The sequence below is a fragment of the Tursiops truncatus genome, chromosome 1 (genome assembly GCF_011762595.2).
Source record: "Tursiops truncatus isolate mTurTru1 chromosome 1, mTurTru1.mat.Y, whole genome shotgun sequence".
NCBI classification, from domain to species: Eukaryota; Metazoa; Chordata; class Mammalia; order Artiodactyla; family Delphinidae; genus Tursiops; species Tursiops truncatus.
The window spans coordinates 166,410,580-166,429,268 of record NC_047034.1 but is presented as its reverse complement, the minus strand read 5'-3'; the positions used below and the strand labels follow the sequence as shown (position 1 = coordinate 166,429,268).

The 18,689-nt window shown below is 52.0% G+C and overlaps 2 protein-coding genes across 3 annotated transcripts; both read left to right on the top strand.

The window, feature by feature from the left end:
• The first annotated feature begins 6,321 nt into the window (after positions 1–6,321).
• Positions 6,322–9,379, top strand: C1QA (complement C1q A chain). Of its 2 annotated transcripts, XM_004315635.4 has the most exons (3): positions 6,322–6,448; positions 7,389–7,558; positions 8,636–9,379. In XM_004315635.4, exons 2-3 carry the CDS (start codon positions 7,396–7,398, stop codon positions 9,208–9,210), a joined length of 738 nt encoding a protein of 245 aa, XP_004315683.1. In that variant the 5' UTR covers positions 6,322–6,448; positions 7,389–7,395; the 3' UTR covers positions 9,211–9,379. The 2 variants fall into 2 exon arrangements, with proteins under 2 accessions (XP_004315683.1, XP_073647727.1); XM_073791626.1 differs by lacking the exon at positions 6,322–6,448 and having other exon boundaries at positions 7,370–7,558.
• A 3,269-nt stretch (positions 9,380–12,648) lies between these two features.
• C1QC (complement C1q C chain) lies at positions 12,649–17,692 on the top strand. Its single transcript, XM_033841624.2, has 3 exons — positions 12,649–12,791; positions 13,071–13,262; positions 16,850–17,692. Exons 2-3 carry the CDS (start codon positions 13,082–13,084, stop codon positions 17,404–17,406), a joined length of 738 nt encoding a protein of 245 aa, XP_033697515.1. The 5' UTR covers positions 12,649–12,791; positions 13,071–13,081; the 3' UTR covers positions 17,407–17,692.
• Positions 17,693–18,689: the final 997 nt, after the last annotated feature.

The following is an 18,689-nucleotide window of genomic DNA, read 5'->3' as shown; positions in this document are numbered from 1 at the left end:
GGGGAATCACGTGAGGCAGGCAGGGGCTGTGTAAAACATAAATTTCTACTCGGATGTAAGAAATATTTCTGAATTCCCAGGATGGAAATGGTCTCAGTCCCAGGGAGATAGATTTAGTGACCTTCCCTCCCTGCCACCCCCACCCAGCCCAACAAACCTGGCCTTTCCCCCACTTCTCCTACTTCATCAAGGCATTTCTAGGCACTTCAGCACCTGCTCCCCACTTGTCTGATAAAAAAGGCAGGGCCAGCCCACCTGACAAGATTGGAGAGCCCCTCAGGTGCTGTCAGAGCTCCAGAAAGATGCTGGGCTGCCTGCCTCAGCTCGCTCAGGGCGCCTATGAAAACGGCAGAAGCCCCACCTCACAGATTCTAAAGCGGTACGTAGGGATGCAGCTCAGGCAACGGTATCCTTGCCCAGCTCCCCCGGGTGACCCTCACCCGGGGAACTACTGCTTTGGTTCAACTCCTCCCTCTTTTTTACAAATAGGGAGACTGAGGCCCGGAGGGGTGATCTGCCCATGGACACCCTGCAGAGCTGGGAGTAGAACCCAAGTCCCCTGCCTCCGCCCATAGTGGCCTCTCCTGATGAAAGTCTGGGGCAGGGAGAGAGTTGGCAATGATATGGGGGGTCACAGTGGGAGAACCTGGCTGGGGGTCTTGGCTCGCCCACAAGAGCAGTGATCTTGGCCCCCAGACGGAGATGAAGGCACCTATTCCCCTTTCCCCTGGGAGGCAGAGACAAGTATCCCCTTCAGCCCACATTTTCCTACCAAGATAGGCTTCCCAGTGAGCCAGGAAGAGTGGGGAGAATGGTCACCCACAGGCTGTGTGACCTCTGTAAGGCTGCCAGATAAAATACAGGATGAATAATGTTTTTAGTATAAGTATATCCTATGCATAGTGTTGTTTATCTAAGATTCAAATTGAACTGGGCATCCTGGATTTTTATTTGTTAAATCTGGCGGCTCTAGACCCATGAGCAAGTCACTTTACCTGAGCCTTAGTTTCTTCCTCTTTAAAAATGAACCAAAATACTACCCTGTAAGGATGCTGTGTAAATTAAGTGAGATGATATATGTAAAATGCTTGGCACAGGGGAGGTAAACTTGTGAAGCTGGCAAATCTTGCCTTCAGAGTCCCCATACCCAATACTTTTATCTCCTCCATTCCTCTCTCCCTTTCAGAGTTCCTGTTTTAGACCCCCGATCTGCAGGCTGCCAGTGAACATCTTCGGAAAGGTACCCGCTGTGGTGGAAATGACATTACCACTTACTGGCTGTGTGACCTGTGGGGACTGTTTACCCTCTCTGATCCTCATCTGTAAAAATGGCTTGTCATAGTACTACCTCCCTGGGGTTGTGATGATGACATTTTTAGATAGTGTATTAAGCACCAGTACTCAGCCTGGCAGTAGGGCTCACTAAGTAGAGCCCATGAACGTCTTGCAAATGCACTAAGACAACTTTAATTGTAAAACATCCCAGAGAAGGCAAAGCTTACCCCACGGAAAGAATGAGTAAAAGTGGAACTGCAGGCCAAGCGATGGGCAAATGAGGGAGGTCATTTCTGCACGGCAAGTTGGGGGCGCTGGTGGAGGAGGATGGGGGGAAGAAGGGTGGCGGGGGATTTAAAGGTGGGGGTAGGGTGGGGCTTCCCCCTTGCATCTATGTGAGCTCCTTTGACGCTCGAATTATCCAGGCCTTCCTGGTGCCGCATTTCCTGGCTGTGGAGTCCAGGCAGCCCTCGGGACCCGGGGTCCATCCCCCACCAGGCAGAGGCCTGTCCTCCTTGCTGGCTCTCACAGCCTGCACTGTCTGTTTTCCAAACTCCCTCCTAATCCTCTTAATCTTTTTACATCTCATCTGCCTGCATGCCTGATGGCTTCCATTAGCGCCTTTCCAGTTCGACCCGCGATCTGTGATCTACACGTTGGGAACTTCTCCCAGAGCGGCTCCACCTGGCCCCTTGCAGGCTTGGCTGCTTCCTCCTGGGCAGCCAGGATGCTGGTCTCCAGCTGTGGCCAGCTGTTAGGGGAGTTTGTCTTCTTACTCTTCCCACAAAATCATTTGTGCTGTGTTTGGTCTTCTTTCTACATTTTTCCCGCAAACTTCTCAACTGGTCTCCGTGCATGGCCCCCTGAGCAGCAGGTGGGAATTTTGCTAAGTGCCTGCCACATGCCAGGTTCAAGCCACACTGATCAGAAACCTTGTCCCAGTCCGAGGGGTCACTGCCATTCCCCAGACACAGGAGTTCTCTCGTGCAAGAGCAAAAGGGAGGCAGATGCTGGATTTGAACCCATGCTGCCTCCGTCTCCACAATAAATCATTTCTTGTTCTACAATGCCCTCCGTTTTTCATAAAACAATCCCCCAAAGCTCTTTTATCTGCCGAGAGAGGCAAAGAATAAAGAGCATGCCCTGAAAACGTGTAGCAGTTTCTGACAACTCCCTTCCCAATTCCCAAACAACCCCCCAAAAAACAAACCCTGATCTTTTGGGTGGAGAGAAGGAGAAGGGAAGGAGAGATTCAGAAGGCCCCAGAGGAGGGGAAGGATTTCACAAGAAAGCCAAGATGAAGACAATCTCCATAATAAAGAGCTGGGAAAAGGAGAACAAGCGGATAGGGTAGAGGGTCCAGGAGGTTTGTGTTTTTGAGGGAGAGGGAGTGCAAGAGGGAGGTGTGGGGCAGTGGATGGGAGAGGAAGGAGTATCCACATCAACTCCATGTCCCCTTCTTGGTGTTCAAACAGTACCACAGGGATTTGAGCACATCCGTTCACAGGGTGGCACAAGGAGGAGGATTGTACGAGAATGTTCTCAGCAGCTCTCTTCATCATAACCGAAAATATCCACGAACGGGAGAAGGGCTGCAGGAAGTGCGCTGCACGCATGCCATGGAGTACTACTCAGCAGTAACACAGCTGACTCTCGCGAGCATGTGAAATGAAAGGAGCCAGACACAAAAGACACACACTGAACAACCCTGTTTACGTGAAGTTCAAGAACAGGCGGAAATAACCCATGGTGAGAGAAGTCGAAACGCTGGTCACATTGCGGGGAGGGGGGAGTACAGTTGTCCCTCAGTATCGGCAGGGGATTGGTTCCAGGACACCCCTGTATCCCCTCGGAGACCCAAATCCGAGGATGTTCAAGTCCCTTCTATAAAATGGAGAAGTATTTGCATATAACCTACCCACATCCTCCCCTATACTATACATCCTTTCTAGATTACTTATAATACCTAATACAACGTAAATGCTATGTAGATAGTTGTAAATACAAGGTAAATGCCATGTAGATGATAGTTGCCAGCGCAAGGCAAATTCAAGTTTTCCTTTTTTTGGGAACTCTGGAATTTTTTACAAATATTTTTGATCCCCGGTTGGTGGAATCTGTGGATGCAGAACCCTAGGACGCTGAGGGCTGACTGTACGACGAGGGGCACGAGAAAACTTGCTGGGGTGATGGAAATGTTCTGTATTTTGATCTGGGTGGCGCTAAAGGATATCTTCATTTACATGAGAAGCCATTGAACAGGGCACTTAAGATGTGTGCATTTTACCGTATGTAAATTATACCTCAATGTTTTTTCATTAAAAAAAAGGAATACAAGAACTTCAGAGTTACATTATATGCACATCTGACTATCTGTATTTTGCCTAGTAAAATTCAGAGTGAGAAAGAGCTAATGATGCCAATGAAAATAAGGTAAGGGATGCTGCCCGTCGCTCCAGACCCTCAAGGAGCCTATTCTGGAGCGTTTTCCTGCAGTCCCCGGGTCTGCCTCAAATCCAGAGCCTCTCGTGGTCTAAATGCCTCACCACTGAGTACAACTCTAAACTTTAAAGATTGAATTTCTTTTTTTCTTTTTTTTTTTTTTTGAAAAAGGGAGTATATATGAGCCAACTGATATGCAAGTAAAGAACAAGAAATCTGTTCTGATGTCAAAGCTAAAAGTGACAGCATAGAAGTATCCCGAAATGGTAATACAGTCTCCAACATGGCCCTTTCCTAAGAATTTCTTCCAAGGGTAATACTGACCGTTTGCAATTATTGCCTTATATGCTGATTTTGGAACGCAGCCCTTGAGTGAGATGTGACTCCACCATAAGGAATTTGAGTAACTTAGAAATTATTTTTCTGGTTATTCCTTAGACCCTTGGCTATACTGTGGGATGGAGCGCCTGGATCCTCGCAAGCATGACAAGGGGTTTCCTCTCATCCCTATATCTCCTACCTCCCCTCCAAGAGCCTGAGCTCTGGAGAAAAGGAAGAGAACGCCATCCCTCTGATTGAAGGTGTCCCAGCTGTGACATTCACAGGGCTATTGCCAACCCATTACTTTTCACACTAATGATATGCTTATTACTATCGATGTCTTTTATTTCTTGGGAAGTGTTTAGACTCTTGTAACAGCCTGATAAGTGAAATCATCCAACACTTGGAAATAAGGCAAATAGATAACTGGTGTCCTTTCAAAGTCAAATTCGAGTAGTGTCTCACAAGCCTTCCTAAGGATCATCTGACACTCCAGGGGAATGTCACTTTGCTTGACTTATTATTTACTATTGATTAGGGCCCAGGCTCTATAAAGATAGCTGTTAGCTGGTACAAAACTGATAAGTTGCCAATTATTTTTGTCTGGTAGAGAGGCAAATGATTTCTTTTCAATACAGAAGATAGCCCCAACGTTAAGGTTTTATTGCCCTATAGAACATTAACCAGTTTTGTATATAACTTAGCAACCTTATGAATATTCCAGAATTCTTGGTTTTTTGGTTATTGTTGGTTTTGTTTTTACTAAATCTTTTTTACCATATATAAGTATATATAAATTTTTTTCTCATATCCTTCATTGCACTAGCTTTGTTCCTTCATTATAAGCTACAAAGAAAATTCACATGAGCTCACTATGTATTTCTATATGAATTGTGTATTTAATATTTTGAAAACTATATTTTGAGAAGCCTTTCGCAGTATTTGTTTTTCCCTCATGCCGCCTCTGCCGTTCTCTGCTTCCCACCACTCTCTCATCTTGAGAAAGTGAGGCTCAGAGAGGTTAGGTAACTTGCCCAAGGTCACACAGATATTATTCATAATGATGATTTATTTTAATGTGGTGTTTGACAGTATAAACTTCCTCATATATTCATATAATCCCTCGGCAGCTCACCGAGGGGACTGTATCCCCATTTTACAGATAAAGAAACTGAGGTCTGGAAAAGTGATGTGGCTTGCCCAAGGTCATAGAGAAATTCTAGTTCCCCTAAGCCCCTGAATCCTGGGGAGCAGTAGAGGGGCTGGCAGGAGGAGCTCTGGGTCCCCACCCTTAAACCAGAGCATCCCCATCTAGATTTGTTGTATATATATTGTATGTCACACAAGATTGCAAATGAAAAAGGAGTCCCAAAGGCTTGAAAACCCTGGCCCTAGACTGTCTTCACCTGCCCAGGTGCAACAGCCCTCCCTCTTCTCCTCCTCCTCTTCCTTTCCTCCTCCCTCTGGAAAGCAAAACAAAATAACAACAACGACAAAAAACATGGTCATGGGAAGAAACAGAAAGACATGGTCAGCCCAGGCCTGAACACATTGGTCTCCAGTCTGGAGGAGACAGAATCACTCAATCTAAAGAAAAACATTCTCCAGGTCCAAGGTGTCAATGACAAAGTGAGCTGTGCTGACAGGTAGTGAGCACCCCGTCAGTGAGAGTGAGTAAGGCTAGATGATCCATCCAAATGTTAACAGCAATTCTCTAGATGGGGTTTTGTCACTGATTTTTAAATGTTGATAAAAGCTAATTATTAAGTGGTCACCGTGCGTCCACTGTTTTGTATATGTATTATGTCATTAAAACTTTATAATATTCGACAAGGTAGAATCTGTTGTTTCCAATTTACGAACAAACAAACTGAGACCCCAGGAGGTTAAGTATCTTTCCAAGGACATGCAGCTAGGAAGTGGCAGGTCTAGGAAGCTGATTACTGAGCTTCCCATTACTACTGCACTGTTCTTCCTTCTTCTGTATTTCTGTATTTCCAAGCTTTGGCAATGAATACATGCTGCTTTCATAATCACAAAAGTCTTACAAGTTACTGATTTTGTAAAGGTTCCTTCTGCCCTGATGTTCTAGGCCTCCGTGGGTCTCACAGCCCTACCCAGTATCCCTACCATGGCCCCCCCGGCAGACTCCCGCCTTGCTGTCCCTGTCCCCACACCATCTGTGGCTGGGGTAGGATGTCCCATGTCTCAGTCTTGCTGAGGTCTGCTCAAAATGTCCCTTGCAGGCCTGTGGCCCTAGGGCAACACTGGGGGTAGTTTCAGGGAAGGAGAAGGGGAAGTGGGAAGGGATGTGAAAGTTGGCCACAGGCCAGCACCGCCCTGCTTGGTGTCCCACAGGGGTCCCTGGGCGAAGGACGGGAGTATCCAGTGCATCGACGACCAGACGCAGGTGAGGCCAGCGCTTGACAGGGAGGGAGCTGTAAAGTTCAGGGAACCAGGAGGTGTGGCCCAGGAGGCTGGACCGGGCAGGGAGGGAGGGAGAACTCTGCTGGCTGGTTCTATGCCAGGACAGTGTTGCGGGGTGGGGGGGCTGGGGGGACCCTGATCTAGGACCCAGAATGAGTGAGTGAGGGGACCTTAACTCCAGGGGCTTGGGGGAGGGGGGAGGTAGTGACAGACCCATGAGCTGTAACCAAAGTTCCTGGGTTCTGCTCCCCACTACAAAACACAAGAAGCTGGGAAAAGGCTGGGGGTGTCAGAGTCCAGCAGAGGGGTCCCACGAAGGGATGGCAGAGAGCGCCAGTCAGCCCTCTGTCTTCCAGTGGGTGCTGAAAGGGGCCGAGTGTGTGGAGGAGAGAGCAGATGTGTGTGTCAGGTGTTTGTGAATTCTGGTGTGTATGCACAGCTCTGCCCTCTGGGTGAGAGGGTGTAAATTAAACAGGGAGCAGGCACTCAATAAATATTTGTTCAGTCACCTGTAGGAGTGTATGACTGTGTGTGTCCAGGTGAGTGGGGGGGGGGGCACGTCAGTTTGGGTGTCAGTTTGTGTGTCCGGGAGTGTGTGGTGGACTTTTGAGTTTGCTTATTTTGTTACGTAGGTGCGTGAGCGAAAAGCTGTGTTTGTGTGTCTGAGTGTGTAACTATATGGGTATGTTCAGTTGCATGTGTGTATCTGTGTGAGTTTGTGGTTCTTTGTGTATGTTTGGGGTCCCTGCAGCTGGATGGAGGGTGGACATTGAAGGCCCTCGAGGGGGTGTGTGTGCAATGGTCGGGGAGATGATATATATAGACAGATAGAATTGGGCGGGGTTGGGGGTTCAAGTGTGGGTGTTGTGTGTGCATGAGTGTGTGATGTCCAGCCTGCCCAGGCCCTGCCCATGTCTCCACAGTGACACCATGGAAGCCCCCTGGGGCTGGCTGGTGATCGGTGTGCTGGCCATATCCCTGGCCTCTTCGGTGACCCAGGACGTTTGCCGAGCACAGGATGGGAGGGACGGGGCCGCAGGAATACCCGGCCGACCCGGACGGCCAGGCCTCAAGGGGGAGCGAGGGGAGCAGGGTAAGCCCTCCCTCTGAACCCCAGTCCCTCATCCCTGGGCTTCGCCTGGCCACCAGGGTGGAGGCTTGGGTTGGCACTGAGAAACAGGAGTCTACCTGGGCCCACACACATGAAGGCTCTGCAGTCTGCACTTGGTCCCAGGGGCCGAGGGGGGCCTAGCCTTCTTCCAAAGCCATGTCCACAGGCCCCAGTGGCCTCTCTGTATCCCCTTTACTGCCCAGGTCCTCTTTCTTTGGCCTCACCTTCCTCCTCTGGACAGTGGGTCACTGCAAGCAATGAATATGAAAGGTCCCAAAGCTGTGCTCAGTCCTTGGTCTTTGTTCAGTTACCAGAAAGATTAATGCCCTTGGCTTTAGACTCAGGAGCCCTTGTCTTGCTGTGTGACCTTGAGCGACCTACTGATCCTCTCTGAGACTCAGTTTCCTCATCTGTAAAATGGAGAAATAACCCCACCTAGCACATGGAGAGGGATCAATTCATGGCAACTATCTTTTTTGCTTCCAGCTTCCCCACAACTCTGTCCCTGCTTCCCCCTTCCCTGCCCCTTCAAGCTTCAGAAACTCTCATGTTCTAGAAAAAAGGCTAAGGGTGAAGGGAAAGGGAGGAGGGCACGACCAGAGCAGGAAAGGAAAGTCTCATGTAATCGCCCTGAGCCTCCCAGTCCATAGCAGACCACCAAGATCTGCACAGGCATTTGCAAACAGTCTGCACACAGGCGTCCTACATGTAGTCCGTGAATCTGAAGAAGTCAAGGTCAGTGCCCTGGGGAGAGTGTGGAGTGCACGGCTGTGGGCAGGAGTAGGGTGAAGCCAGTGGACTGCTTTTCCCGGAACGTGACACTCCCAAGTGCCTGTTCACATTTCTCTCCATTTTACAGATAAAGAAGCTGAGGCTCAGAGAGGTTGAGACAGGAGCCCAAGGTCACGCACAGCCAGTCAGAATCAATGTCTTGAAGGCCCAGACACTCCCCCTATCCTCTATCCCACAGCCGTCCGGGGTCCCAGCCACCTCCCTGAGGTCTGGAGGACACTAGACCAATTGGGACTCTCACTCCCAATCTGGCCTTTCTCCCCACAGGGGCCGCTGGGATCCAGACAGGCGTCCGTGGCCTTAAAGGAGACCAGGGAGAGCCTGGGCCCCCTGGAAAACCTGGCAGAATGGGCTACCCAGGGCCCAGCGGCCCCCTGGGGCCCCCTGGCCTCCCAGGGTTGAAGGGCATCAAAGGCAACCCAGGAAACATCCAGAACCAGCCGCAGCCGGCCTTCTCGGCCGTGAGACGGAACCCTCCGATGGGTGGCAACGTGGTCATCTTTGACACGGTCATCACCAACCAGGAGAGCCCATACCAGAGCCACTCGGGCCGGTTCATCTGCTCTGTGCCGGGTTACTACTACTTCACCTTCCAGGTGGTGTCCAAGTGGGACATCTGCCTGTCTATCGTGTCCTTTGGGAGGGGCCAAGTCCAGCGTTCCTTGGGCTTCTGTGACGCCAACAGCAAAGGACTCTTCCAGGTGGTGTCCGGGGGTACGGTGTTCCAGCTCCAGCAGGGAGACCAGGTCTGGATTGAAAAAGACCCCAATAAGGGCCGCATTTACCAGGGTTCAGAGGCCGACAGCGTATTTAGTGGCTTCCTCATCTTCCCATCCACCTGAGCCCCTCCCCACCATGGCCTCCGCTTCCTGCTGTGTGACCCTGGCCCACTCACTCCACCTTTCTGGTGTCTATGCCCTGCTCTGTAAAGTCGGGGTGCTGTTGCTTTAGCTGCCTGAAGGAAGATCGTTTCTTGGAACTCTCCCTGGAATAAATACCTGAGTCCATGTCTGCTGAGCTTGAAGTTCAGTTGCTACCCTGGCCATGGGGAGGGAGGCTTAAGAATGACAACAATTACTGAGTGCTTGCAGGCCAGGCCTGCATTCAATATTTTACAATAAATATTTAGCAGGTCCTGGGAGCCTCATCGGCCTGGCCTCAAATCCTGGGCCACCATTTCGCTTACTAGGTGTCCAGTTACGTGCATTTTGTGTTACTTCAGTGACTCTCAGTTTCCTTATCTGTAAAGTGGGAATACTGATGGCACCTTCCTCAGAGGGCTGTTGGGAGGATTAAATGACTTAATATATGAAAATTACAGAGGAGTGCCTCGTGCCTAGTAAGGGTTACACATACGTGTTAGCCTTAATTATAGTTTGTTTAATCTTTACAGTGGAGCTCTGAGGTGGGTATTATGACCTTATTTTACAGATAATGAAACTGAGGCTAGGGGGCTGGGACAAACTTAAAGCCCAAGGTTAGTGTGTAAGGGGAGAAGCTGGGGTTTGACTCCAAGTCTTACTGACGCCCAAGCCTGTGTGTCTACCTACCACCCTAGCCAGCCTCCACAGACACACGCCTGACAATTGACACGTGTCATTTCCAACGCTCAACCGGAAAGGCACATCCAAGGGCATCCAGAAGTCTTCCTGAAGCCAGGTTGCCCGAGGCCAGCGCTGGACTTCGACCCCGGCAGGCACAGAGGCTGGGCTGGGGACTGGGAGGGTCTGGAATGTTTGTGGTGCATTCCCAGGGTCCCACTTAGCCTGTCTGGGTGCTGCTCAGAAGCAAAAAGCCCCACTATGCCCTTCGTATGTGAGAAAAGTAAGGCGACCAGAAGTTCAGTCCTGAAAATGTCCAGCGTCCTGTGCTTTTTCCCAGAGGAAGCCGATTTTACCTTTGTGCTGCACACGTTCATGTATGCACAAGAATACACATCACACTTGCACACACACCTCCCGAGATGCACGTGGACCTACATTCCTGGACCAAGACTCGTCTACGCCTCACCCAGACACCCACTCCCTGCGACCCACCGGCTGCACCCCTGGACGCACTCCTTACGCCTCCAGACCCACAGACGCACTCAAGGATACACATGCGTCATACCCGTGCACACCCACCTCGTACACCCACGTGCCCCCATCAACCATCAGAAGTGCTCTCACACACACGTGTTCCAGACACACCCCTGACACGAAGGTGCACACACCCTCCTCTCCCTCTGACATGCGTGTGCCTTAGAAACGCCTGTGATCTCCAAGTCCTCACGTACCCACAACCTCCACGCCCGCCTTCGCCGCACACTCAAGACCCACTTGGAGGGGGGCCCAGGCCCATCAACAGCCTTCGGGGCTCAGGAGGAAGAGAGTAAGGCTCTGCAGCCCCAGAGCAGTTCTTGACTCCTCAGCCCCCTGCCCACCCAGAACACACACACCCACGGACTGGGAAGAGAAACAGATCTGTGAGCACCTACTGTGCGCTGGCCATTTTACAACCACGGATGCCTTTAATCCCAGCAAAATCGGTGAGGACCCTGAGGCTCACAGGAAGGAGACATCTACCCAAGGTCAGGACCCTGAGGCTCACAGGAAGGAGACATCTACCCAAGGTCACACTGCCAGAAAGTGGCAGGGCCTGAATTTGAACCAGGTCTGCCTGACCCCAAAGTGAAGGGCTTCTTTCATCGCAACGGGGCTCAAAGACAATGTCAGGGGTAGAGGGCCCGTAAGAAGCTGGAGAGGCCAGGCTATAGAAATGGCGGGTGCGGGGAGTGCCCCGCTGCTTCCTACCCTAAATTCCACTCATACCCACCCCTCTTCGCAGAGGCAAATCACTTGCCCCTCTGGAAGGAGGGGACCCAGCCGCAACCCGGGTGGGCGGGGCAGGGGCGGGCTGAGCGCGGGCTGAGGCTGCCACCTGCTGGAGAAGCCGGACCCAGGCAGGAAGGAGGTGAGGACTGAAGATGGGAGAGAGGCCTGGGTGCCATCGGCCGGGTCCCCCACCCCCCATAATGCTGTGTCCATCATTTCTGCTCTCTCCAGCCTTCCACCCACCTGGGAATTCCAGGGACAAGTACATTCACGTTGTTTCTCTTGTTGCACACTCTGCAGCCCTGTGCCAGAGGGTGGAGAGCCAGCTGGGAAGACTGAGGCCCTGAGGGTCACCCAGCAAAGCAGGGGCAGGGCTTGGAACTCTGCTCATGGCTGGCACAGGGCTATGCACTGTGTATGCATTAGCACTGCCCTGCATGGAAGCTACTGGAAACCCTCATTTACAGAGGAGAAATCAGTGCTCAGGGAGATCAAACCACTCACTCACATGGGTGGCAGGAGTGGAATCAGGGTTGGAACCCTCCACTGCCCATCACCTCCTTCCTCTCTGGAATCTCATGTGAGGAGAAGAAAGAGAGGAGGGGCCTCTCTCAGCTCTGCCAGCCTGGCCTCGACTGGCAACCCCTCACTAGCCATAATAGGCTCTGAGACGAGAGGCCAGGGATGGAGGTGAGGGAGGGGGTGCTGACAGGGAAGGTGGGATCATCAGGGGCCCCAGCAAAGGAACAGGCACCAACATGCAAAGCCTGGTCCTCCCCTACCACCCAGTATACAGATGGGATGACTGAGACCTAGGGGTCAGTGGTTTGCTGAAGGCCTCGGGGCCAGGGAGTGGCAGGGCTGGAAGGAGAACCCAAGGCCGCTGACTTTGTAGCCAGAGGAATCTGTCGGCCACAGCAGGCTGCCTGCTGTCAAAGTTTGCCCTGGATGTCCACCCTCAAGTAAGGCAAATGGGAGGGGGCATGTGGAAGTCTCTAGAATAAGACCTGTCACTTCACAGGTGCATGTGAGGCTTGTTTCTTAGGGCGGCTAAGCAGAGGGGTCAGAACAAGGCTTTGGACCCAAGAAACCATTCACTAAGTGACTTTGGGCAAGGGTTTTCACTTTCCTCAGCCTCAGTTTCCTCATCTGTACAGGGGGAATTATAACTTCCCCCTAGGGATCTTGTGAAACAACGGGGTCACAGGCACAGTAAATGGCAACAAACAGGGACGGGCATTAGCCGGGCTGAACTTGACTCTAGGGGAAGTCTGCCGGCTGATGTTTACGCGCACACACACAGATAGGCACCCTTCAGCAGAGCCGGGGCAGCGGACATTTCCTCATTTCAGACACTCATGACCTGGAGGTGGAGGGACACAGGGACATCAGTGCGGTCAGCCTGGCTCAGCACCCAAGAGAAAGTATTGAGTCAGGAAAAATTATGGGAAAGGGGATGTGGTCTTGGGGAGAGGAGGGGAGGGGACAGCACAGCCTGCCCAGGCCCTTCTTGCTGTGTCCACACTGACACGGTGTCCTCCTGCCTTGGAGAGGGGAAGCAGATCTGAGGACATCTCTGTGACCAGACCAGAAACCTCCCACCTGTCCAGGTGAGGGCAAATGGCAGCTTTTCCCCGCTGCCACTTCCTGAAACGTGGCCCCAGGGACAGCCTGATTTGTGAGAGGAAGGAGGGTCCCCATCTCTGCTCAGCCGGGGCCTAAGCCTGAAGAAAAGGCCCCATTCCCCATCCATTGTGCAGTCCCAAGGGGCGAGGGGCCGGGGAAGGGAGGTCAGCTCCTGAGGGCTGAGAAGGACGGCCCCTGGGGAGAGAGAGGGTGAGGAGGGCATGCCAGGGGCTGGGGGACAACTCAGCTCTCTCCCCATCCAGCTCCTTCCTGAATGGACATGGGGCCCAGCTCCTGGCCCCCCCTTGTACCAAACCTGCTGCTGCTTTTGCTGGTACTGCTGCCTGGGGGCCAAGCTGGCACAGACTGCTATGGGATCGCCGGGATACCGGGCCTGCCCGGGGCCCCAGGGAAGGATGGGCATGACGGATTGCCAGGGCCCAAGGGTGAACCAGGTGAGTCTGCTGGCCTGCTGGGGAGGGGTCACCTAGGGCCTGGGGGCAGGAGTCGGAAGTGTCCATCTGAGGCTGACTCTGGGGAAGGTGGACAGCTTCTTGATGGCGAGGAGTGTGGTCCTTCCGGCCATGCTTGCTCCCAGGGCAGAGTCTTAACTCTTGTGTCAGGTCTAGCCCCTCTCCCCCTCAGAGCCCAGGCCTCCGGCCTCCCCAGTTTCCCCATCTGATAACAGGGAGAGAACAAGAGCACCTGCCCTAGAAGGTGGCAGGGAGGATCACGGAAGATGATCCAGGTGAAAGCCTTTGGCAAACTCTAAAACGCTCTGCTACTATTTTATTCCAACCCCTCCACGACTTGCCCTGCAACATGGACCCCAGTGACTGTACACAACGCCCAGGTGGCCAGGGTCCAAGTCCCAGCCCCACCACTTTCCACTGTGTGAACTTGCACAAATTATAGAACCTCCCAGTGCCTCAGTTTCCTCATCTGTAAAATGGGGAGATGGTAGTACCTACTGCACAGGGGTGCTGTGATTATTAATAAAATTAAATATAAAACAGTACTAGCACGTGGTAGGTATCAGTAAGTGTGGGCTATGGTTGTTACTGCTGTTGTCATCTTTGTTTTTATCAGAGATGTGTGCTCCCTTCACTCCCTAGGATTCTGGGTAGTTGGAGGGGTAGGGAGTAAGGAGTCAGGATCACAGCCACACAATCTTCTGTTGGAGATTCATGGGCAAGCCCTAGCACGAGTGAAAAGGGCTGAGGACATGAACAGGCACTGGTGTTGGGTGAGAACTGCAGTCTGCTGGTGACTTGTCTGAGAGTAGGTGCACATCTGGGGGTGGAATGTGTCCAGAGTGGCCATGGGGGAGGCTGAGGTGCGGCTGGGCAGAGGTGACAGGGGTGGCAGAGGCACTGGGCAAGGGAAGCCAGTGGAGGGGAATGTCCTTAGGAATTTCCCACTGTCATCTTCCCTCCTGGCAATAGAGTGGAATTGTACCAACATTCCAGAAGGAATTCTCCAATTCAGTGTGAGTCAAATGAAGCCCCCAGGTCTGCCATTTTTCCAGGACCCTGTACTTCACAGCTGCCTCTGGCCATCTCACTGTGTGGGATGGCTGATAGACACCAATTTTTTTTTATATAAATTTATTTTTTATTTACTTATTTTTGGCTGCTTTGGGTCTTCGTTGCTGTGCGCGGGCTTTCTCTAGCTGCAGAGAGCAGGGGCTACTCTTTGTTGAGGTGCACGGGCTTCTCATTGCAGTGGCTTCTCTTGTTGCGGAGCACGGGCTTTAGGTGCATAGGCTTCAGTAGTTGTGGTACGCGGGCTTTAGTAGTTGTGACACATGGGCTTAGTTGCTCCACAGCATGTGGGATCTTCCCGGACCAGGGATCCAACTCGTGTCCCCTGCACTGGCAGGTGGATTCCCCACCACTGCGCCACTAGGGAAGTCCCGGACACCAATTTTTAGCTCCTAATTTGTGCCAGGCATGGTTCTAAGTGCTCTACGTATATTCATCTCATGAGGTAGATAAAATTAACTCTATTTTACAAATGAGAAAACTGAGGCCAAAATCCTTTGAAGAAACGATTTACTCCCATTTTACAAATGTCAAAGCTGAGGTTCAGAGAGATTGAGCAACTTGCCCCCAGTCACACACTGGAATCCTGTCCAACTTCAAGGCCATGCCCTTAACCGCTACCCTGCACTGCCTCTCAGGCCCCCTCCCCACTGCCGTGTCCCCCCCTCCCAGTTGGTTGCTGGAAGTCAACCTGAAGCATGAGACACAGTCCTGCTTATCATAGCTGACAGCCGTCACCGAGACCTGACATTACTGAGCACTGCCTGTGAGGTGCCCGGCACGGGCATTCTCCCACCCCACTCTGCCAGCAGCTCTGTGGGATCCGTTCTATTATGCCCTTATCTCAACTGGGCAAACAGAGGCTCCGGGAGGGGAGATCACCTGCCCGGGATCACGTGGCCTGACGCTTAGGTCTGCTGGGTTCTGATTCCCCACTCCTAACCCTGGGATCTAAAAGGCTCACAAGCCGCAGAAGATCCGTCACGGTAGGTCTGCACAGACACCCACCCCAAAGGAAGTCGGAGGAGGAAGCAGCCACGAGGGCCAGCAGGGGTGGTCAGAGAGGGCTTCCTGGAAGAGGAGACTGGAGCCAGGCCCTAAAAGATGAGTATGGTTTGGACAAGGGAAGAAGAAGCTCATAGGGGCTCAGATAACTAAGGTGGTAACAAGAGTCAGACACTGACTGGGACTAGCCAGACTTAACTGTGAGTCCTACCAGCTGCGTGGCCTTGGGCAAGTTTCTGGCCTCAGTGTCCTCATATGTAACATGAAGTAAGTCGAAACAGGCCAGTTGTCAGAGGGGCTGAATTGGGCTGAGTGGGGCTGGGGCAGCTGGGGAAAGGCAGCCTCTATGGCTCCATCCGGTGGATCCCATGTGCTAAGCTGGCCTGGGCCTGGGTGGTTCCGGCTCAGAAATGGAAACAGGTTTTGTGGGGCTCTGAATCTTATAGAATGTTGAGGACCCTCTTTAAGAAAAGTAGTACAGAATTTGATGGGGGGGCGGGGGGAGGTTTCACAAATCTACACGTGCTACAAAATTGTTTTACAACTATAACCACACAAATAATACATGTAAAAGTGGAGCTCTGTGGGTCCTACAAAGGTTAATTTCTTGGTTTTGATTTCGTACTTTAGTTATGTAAGATTGGGGACAACTAGGTAAAGGGTACATGAGACTTCCTCGTCCTTTTTTTTTTTTTTTTTTTGCGATACAGGGGCCTCTCACTGCTGTGGCCTCTCCCTTTGTGGAGCACAGGCTCTGGACGCGCAGGCTCAGAGGCCATGGCTCACGGGCCCAGCCGCTCCACGGCATGTGGGATCTTCCCGGACCGGGGCATAAACCCGTGTCCCCTGCATCGGCAGGCGGACTCTCAACCACTGCGCCACCAGGGAAGCCCCCTTGTCCTTTTATTTTTTTGCAACATCCTGTGAATCTGTAATTATTTCAACATAAAAAGTTGAAAAAATTATAAATGTAAAATTATGCAAAGGGCCTTGAAAGGGCCAGTGCAAGTAAATGGGGCCCAAAGCTTAAGTTTTAGGACCTTTCCAGGAGATCTGCCTCTGACCGATCTTCTGATTTTTGTCAAGAAAAACTAAGAACCTAGACTTTTAGGTGAAGAGTTATCTGAGGCCGCATGCTGTCCATGGGCTGACAATCGTGGCCTCTGGCATGCTCTCTGAGATGCAGCCCAGCTCTACCACCTCCTGAGCTGGCTGGTCCTACCCTCCCCTCCATCACAAACATGGAAACTGAGGCCAAGAGACGGGGCCGTGCTGCAGCCAAGGTCAGAGGGCAAGACCATGGGGAGGCAGGATTTGAACCAGGGTCTCTCTCCCCTCTTCTCCCTGCCCACTGTGCCCAGGTGAGTAGGCCACCCTCAGGGGGAAAGAGAGTCCAGAGACCAAACCCTGGTGGCATGTCCCCTGGAGCATAGCCCTGTCCCTCTTCCTTGTCCCCTGCCCCATCACTTCCTTCCCACCTGCTCTCTCCCCAGGAATCCCAGCTATCCCTGGGACACGAGGACCAAAGGGTCAGAAGGGAGATCCTGGCACACCTGGCTATCCTGGGAAAAATGGTCCCATGGGAACCCCTGGGATTCCAGGGGATCCCGGCAACATGGGACCCCCTGGGGACCCGGGCGATGAGGGCAGGTACAAGCAGAATCACCAGTCAGTATTCACTGTCACACGGCAGACAGTCCAGTTCCCAGCGCCCAACAGCCTGGTCAAGTTCAACTCAGTCATCACAAACCCACAGGGGGATTACGACACGAACACTGGCAAGTTCACCTGCAAAGTTCCCGGCCTCTACTACTTTGTCTACTACACGTCACACACGGCCAACCTGTGTGTGCAGCTGTACCGCAACGGTGTCAAGGTGACCACCTTCTGTGACCACATGACCAACACCAAGCAGGTCAGCTCAGGCAGTGTGCTGCTGCGGATGAAGGTGGGCGAGCAGGTGTGGCTGGCGGTCAACGACTACAACGGCATGGTGGGCACCGAGGGCTCCGACAGTGTCTTCTCCGGCTTCCTGCTTTTCCCTGACTAGGGCAGGCAGGCCTGCTCCACTCCCCGGGGCCACCCCATCTCCCTCAGCTTCCCTGCAAGAACCCACTGGGCCACACATCCTTGCTCAGGTCATTCTCGCCACTGGATGGACTCCTCCTCCAGGAAGCCCACTCTGCCCTCCTGCCCTGAGTTCTCTCCCTCCTCCAAGCTCCTTCAGGAGTCACTGCTTTGACACGTAACCAACACCTTCTGATACTGTCATTAGTGTTTTCCAAGTCTTGGAAGAGACAGAGAGATACATGAATAAATAATTAAATCAAAGGCTATGCACGGCTCCGAATCCTCACTGCCAATTCCCTAAGAAGTAGTTCCCTTCATCTTCCACTTTGCCCCTGCCACAACCATGTGTGGGCTCCAGATTCAGGCATCTAGCTGGTGTTCAGTAAAGCTTGGTGCCAAGGTAGAGACACTCAGCACCATTTGGCCATTTGGGAGAGAGATGGTCAAATGTGGCTGAAGGCTGCAAGGGGTCCGCAAGGGGCCATCTGTTGTCACTTGTTTGGGTGAGAGGCACTGCTGTCATTAAAGGTATTCGTGCTCACAGGTAAACGGGAGTGTGTTTGAATTCCCAGACCTATGTTGACCGATGTTGAGTTTTGGGAGCACCCATCACAGGAGGGGTTTGGGCTAAGGCAGGCCCAGCACAGATGAAGGCAAGATGTGCAATGAATTTGTGCTGAATTAATGAGTGAATTGGGGTGAATGAATGAATGAATGAATAGTGGGTAAATGAATGACTAAAAGCAGAGCGAATGAATGAGTAAAACAATCATAATAGCTAACATTTATTGAGCACTCACTATACACCAGGCATTACGCTAACCCACCTATTAAATGATTTAATATTCGTAATTGTGCTCTAGGTGGGCATGGATGGGTGAGGGAGAGAGTGAGAATCTGACTCCCGGATGTCTGATTTTCCCCAAATAACTGAGACTCTGGGGGCCCCCAGGAGACCATCCAAAACCACTACTGCCCACAAGCCATCAGGGTTTCACTGTGAGACTCCTGACAGTTGGGCCCAGCTGCCTCGATCCTTGTTGGAGGACCAGGAAGCCGGCCGTAAGCTGCTGCCCTTTCGCTGCGCTCACCACGAAAAGGGGTTGACAGTTCAGGTTCAAAAAGATAAAAAGTGTAACTTTCCTGTGAAGATTGAGGGTCTGGCCTCAGAGCCCAGTGAAACCCAAGGCTCACTCAGGCCAGGGAAAATCACCCCTGCCTGATTGGGCTCTCAGCTTGGTTCCACAAGGCCCCACAGAGCTC

What these genes read in the sequence shown, in the direction of transcription:
- C1QA (XM_004315635.4), top strand. Translation starts at nt 7,396, where the DNA reads ATGGAAGCCCCCTGGGGCTGGCTGGTGATCGGTGTGCTGGCCATATCC. An exon ending in GGGGGAGCGAGGGGAGCAGG is followed by an intron (nt 7,559 to 8,635) that starts GTAAGCCCTCCC and finishes TTCTCCCCACAG; the next exon opens with GGGCCGCTGGGATCCAGACA.
- C1QC (XM_033841624.2), top strand. Translation starts at nt 13,082, where the DNA reads ATGGACATGGGGCCCAGCTCCTGGCCCCCCCTTGTACCAAACCTGCTG. An exon ending in AGGGCCCAAGGGTGAACCAG is followed by an intron (nt 13,263 to 16,849) that starts GTGAGTCTGCTG and finishes CTCTCTCCCCAG; the next exon opens with GAATCCCAGCTATCCCTGGG.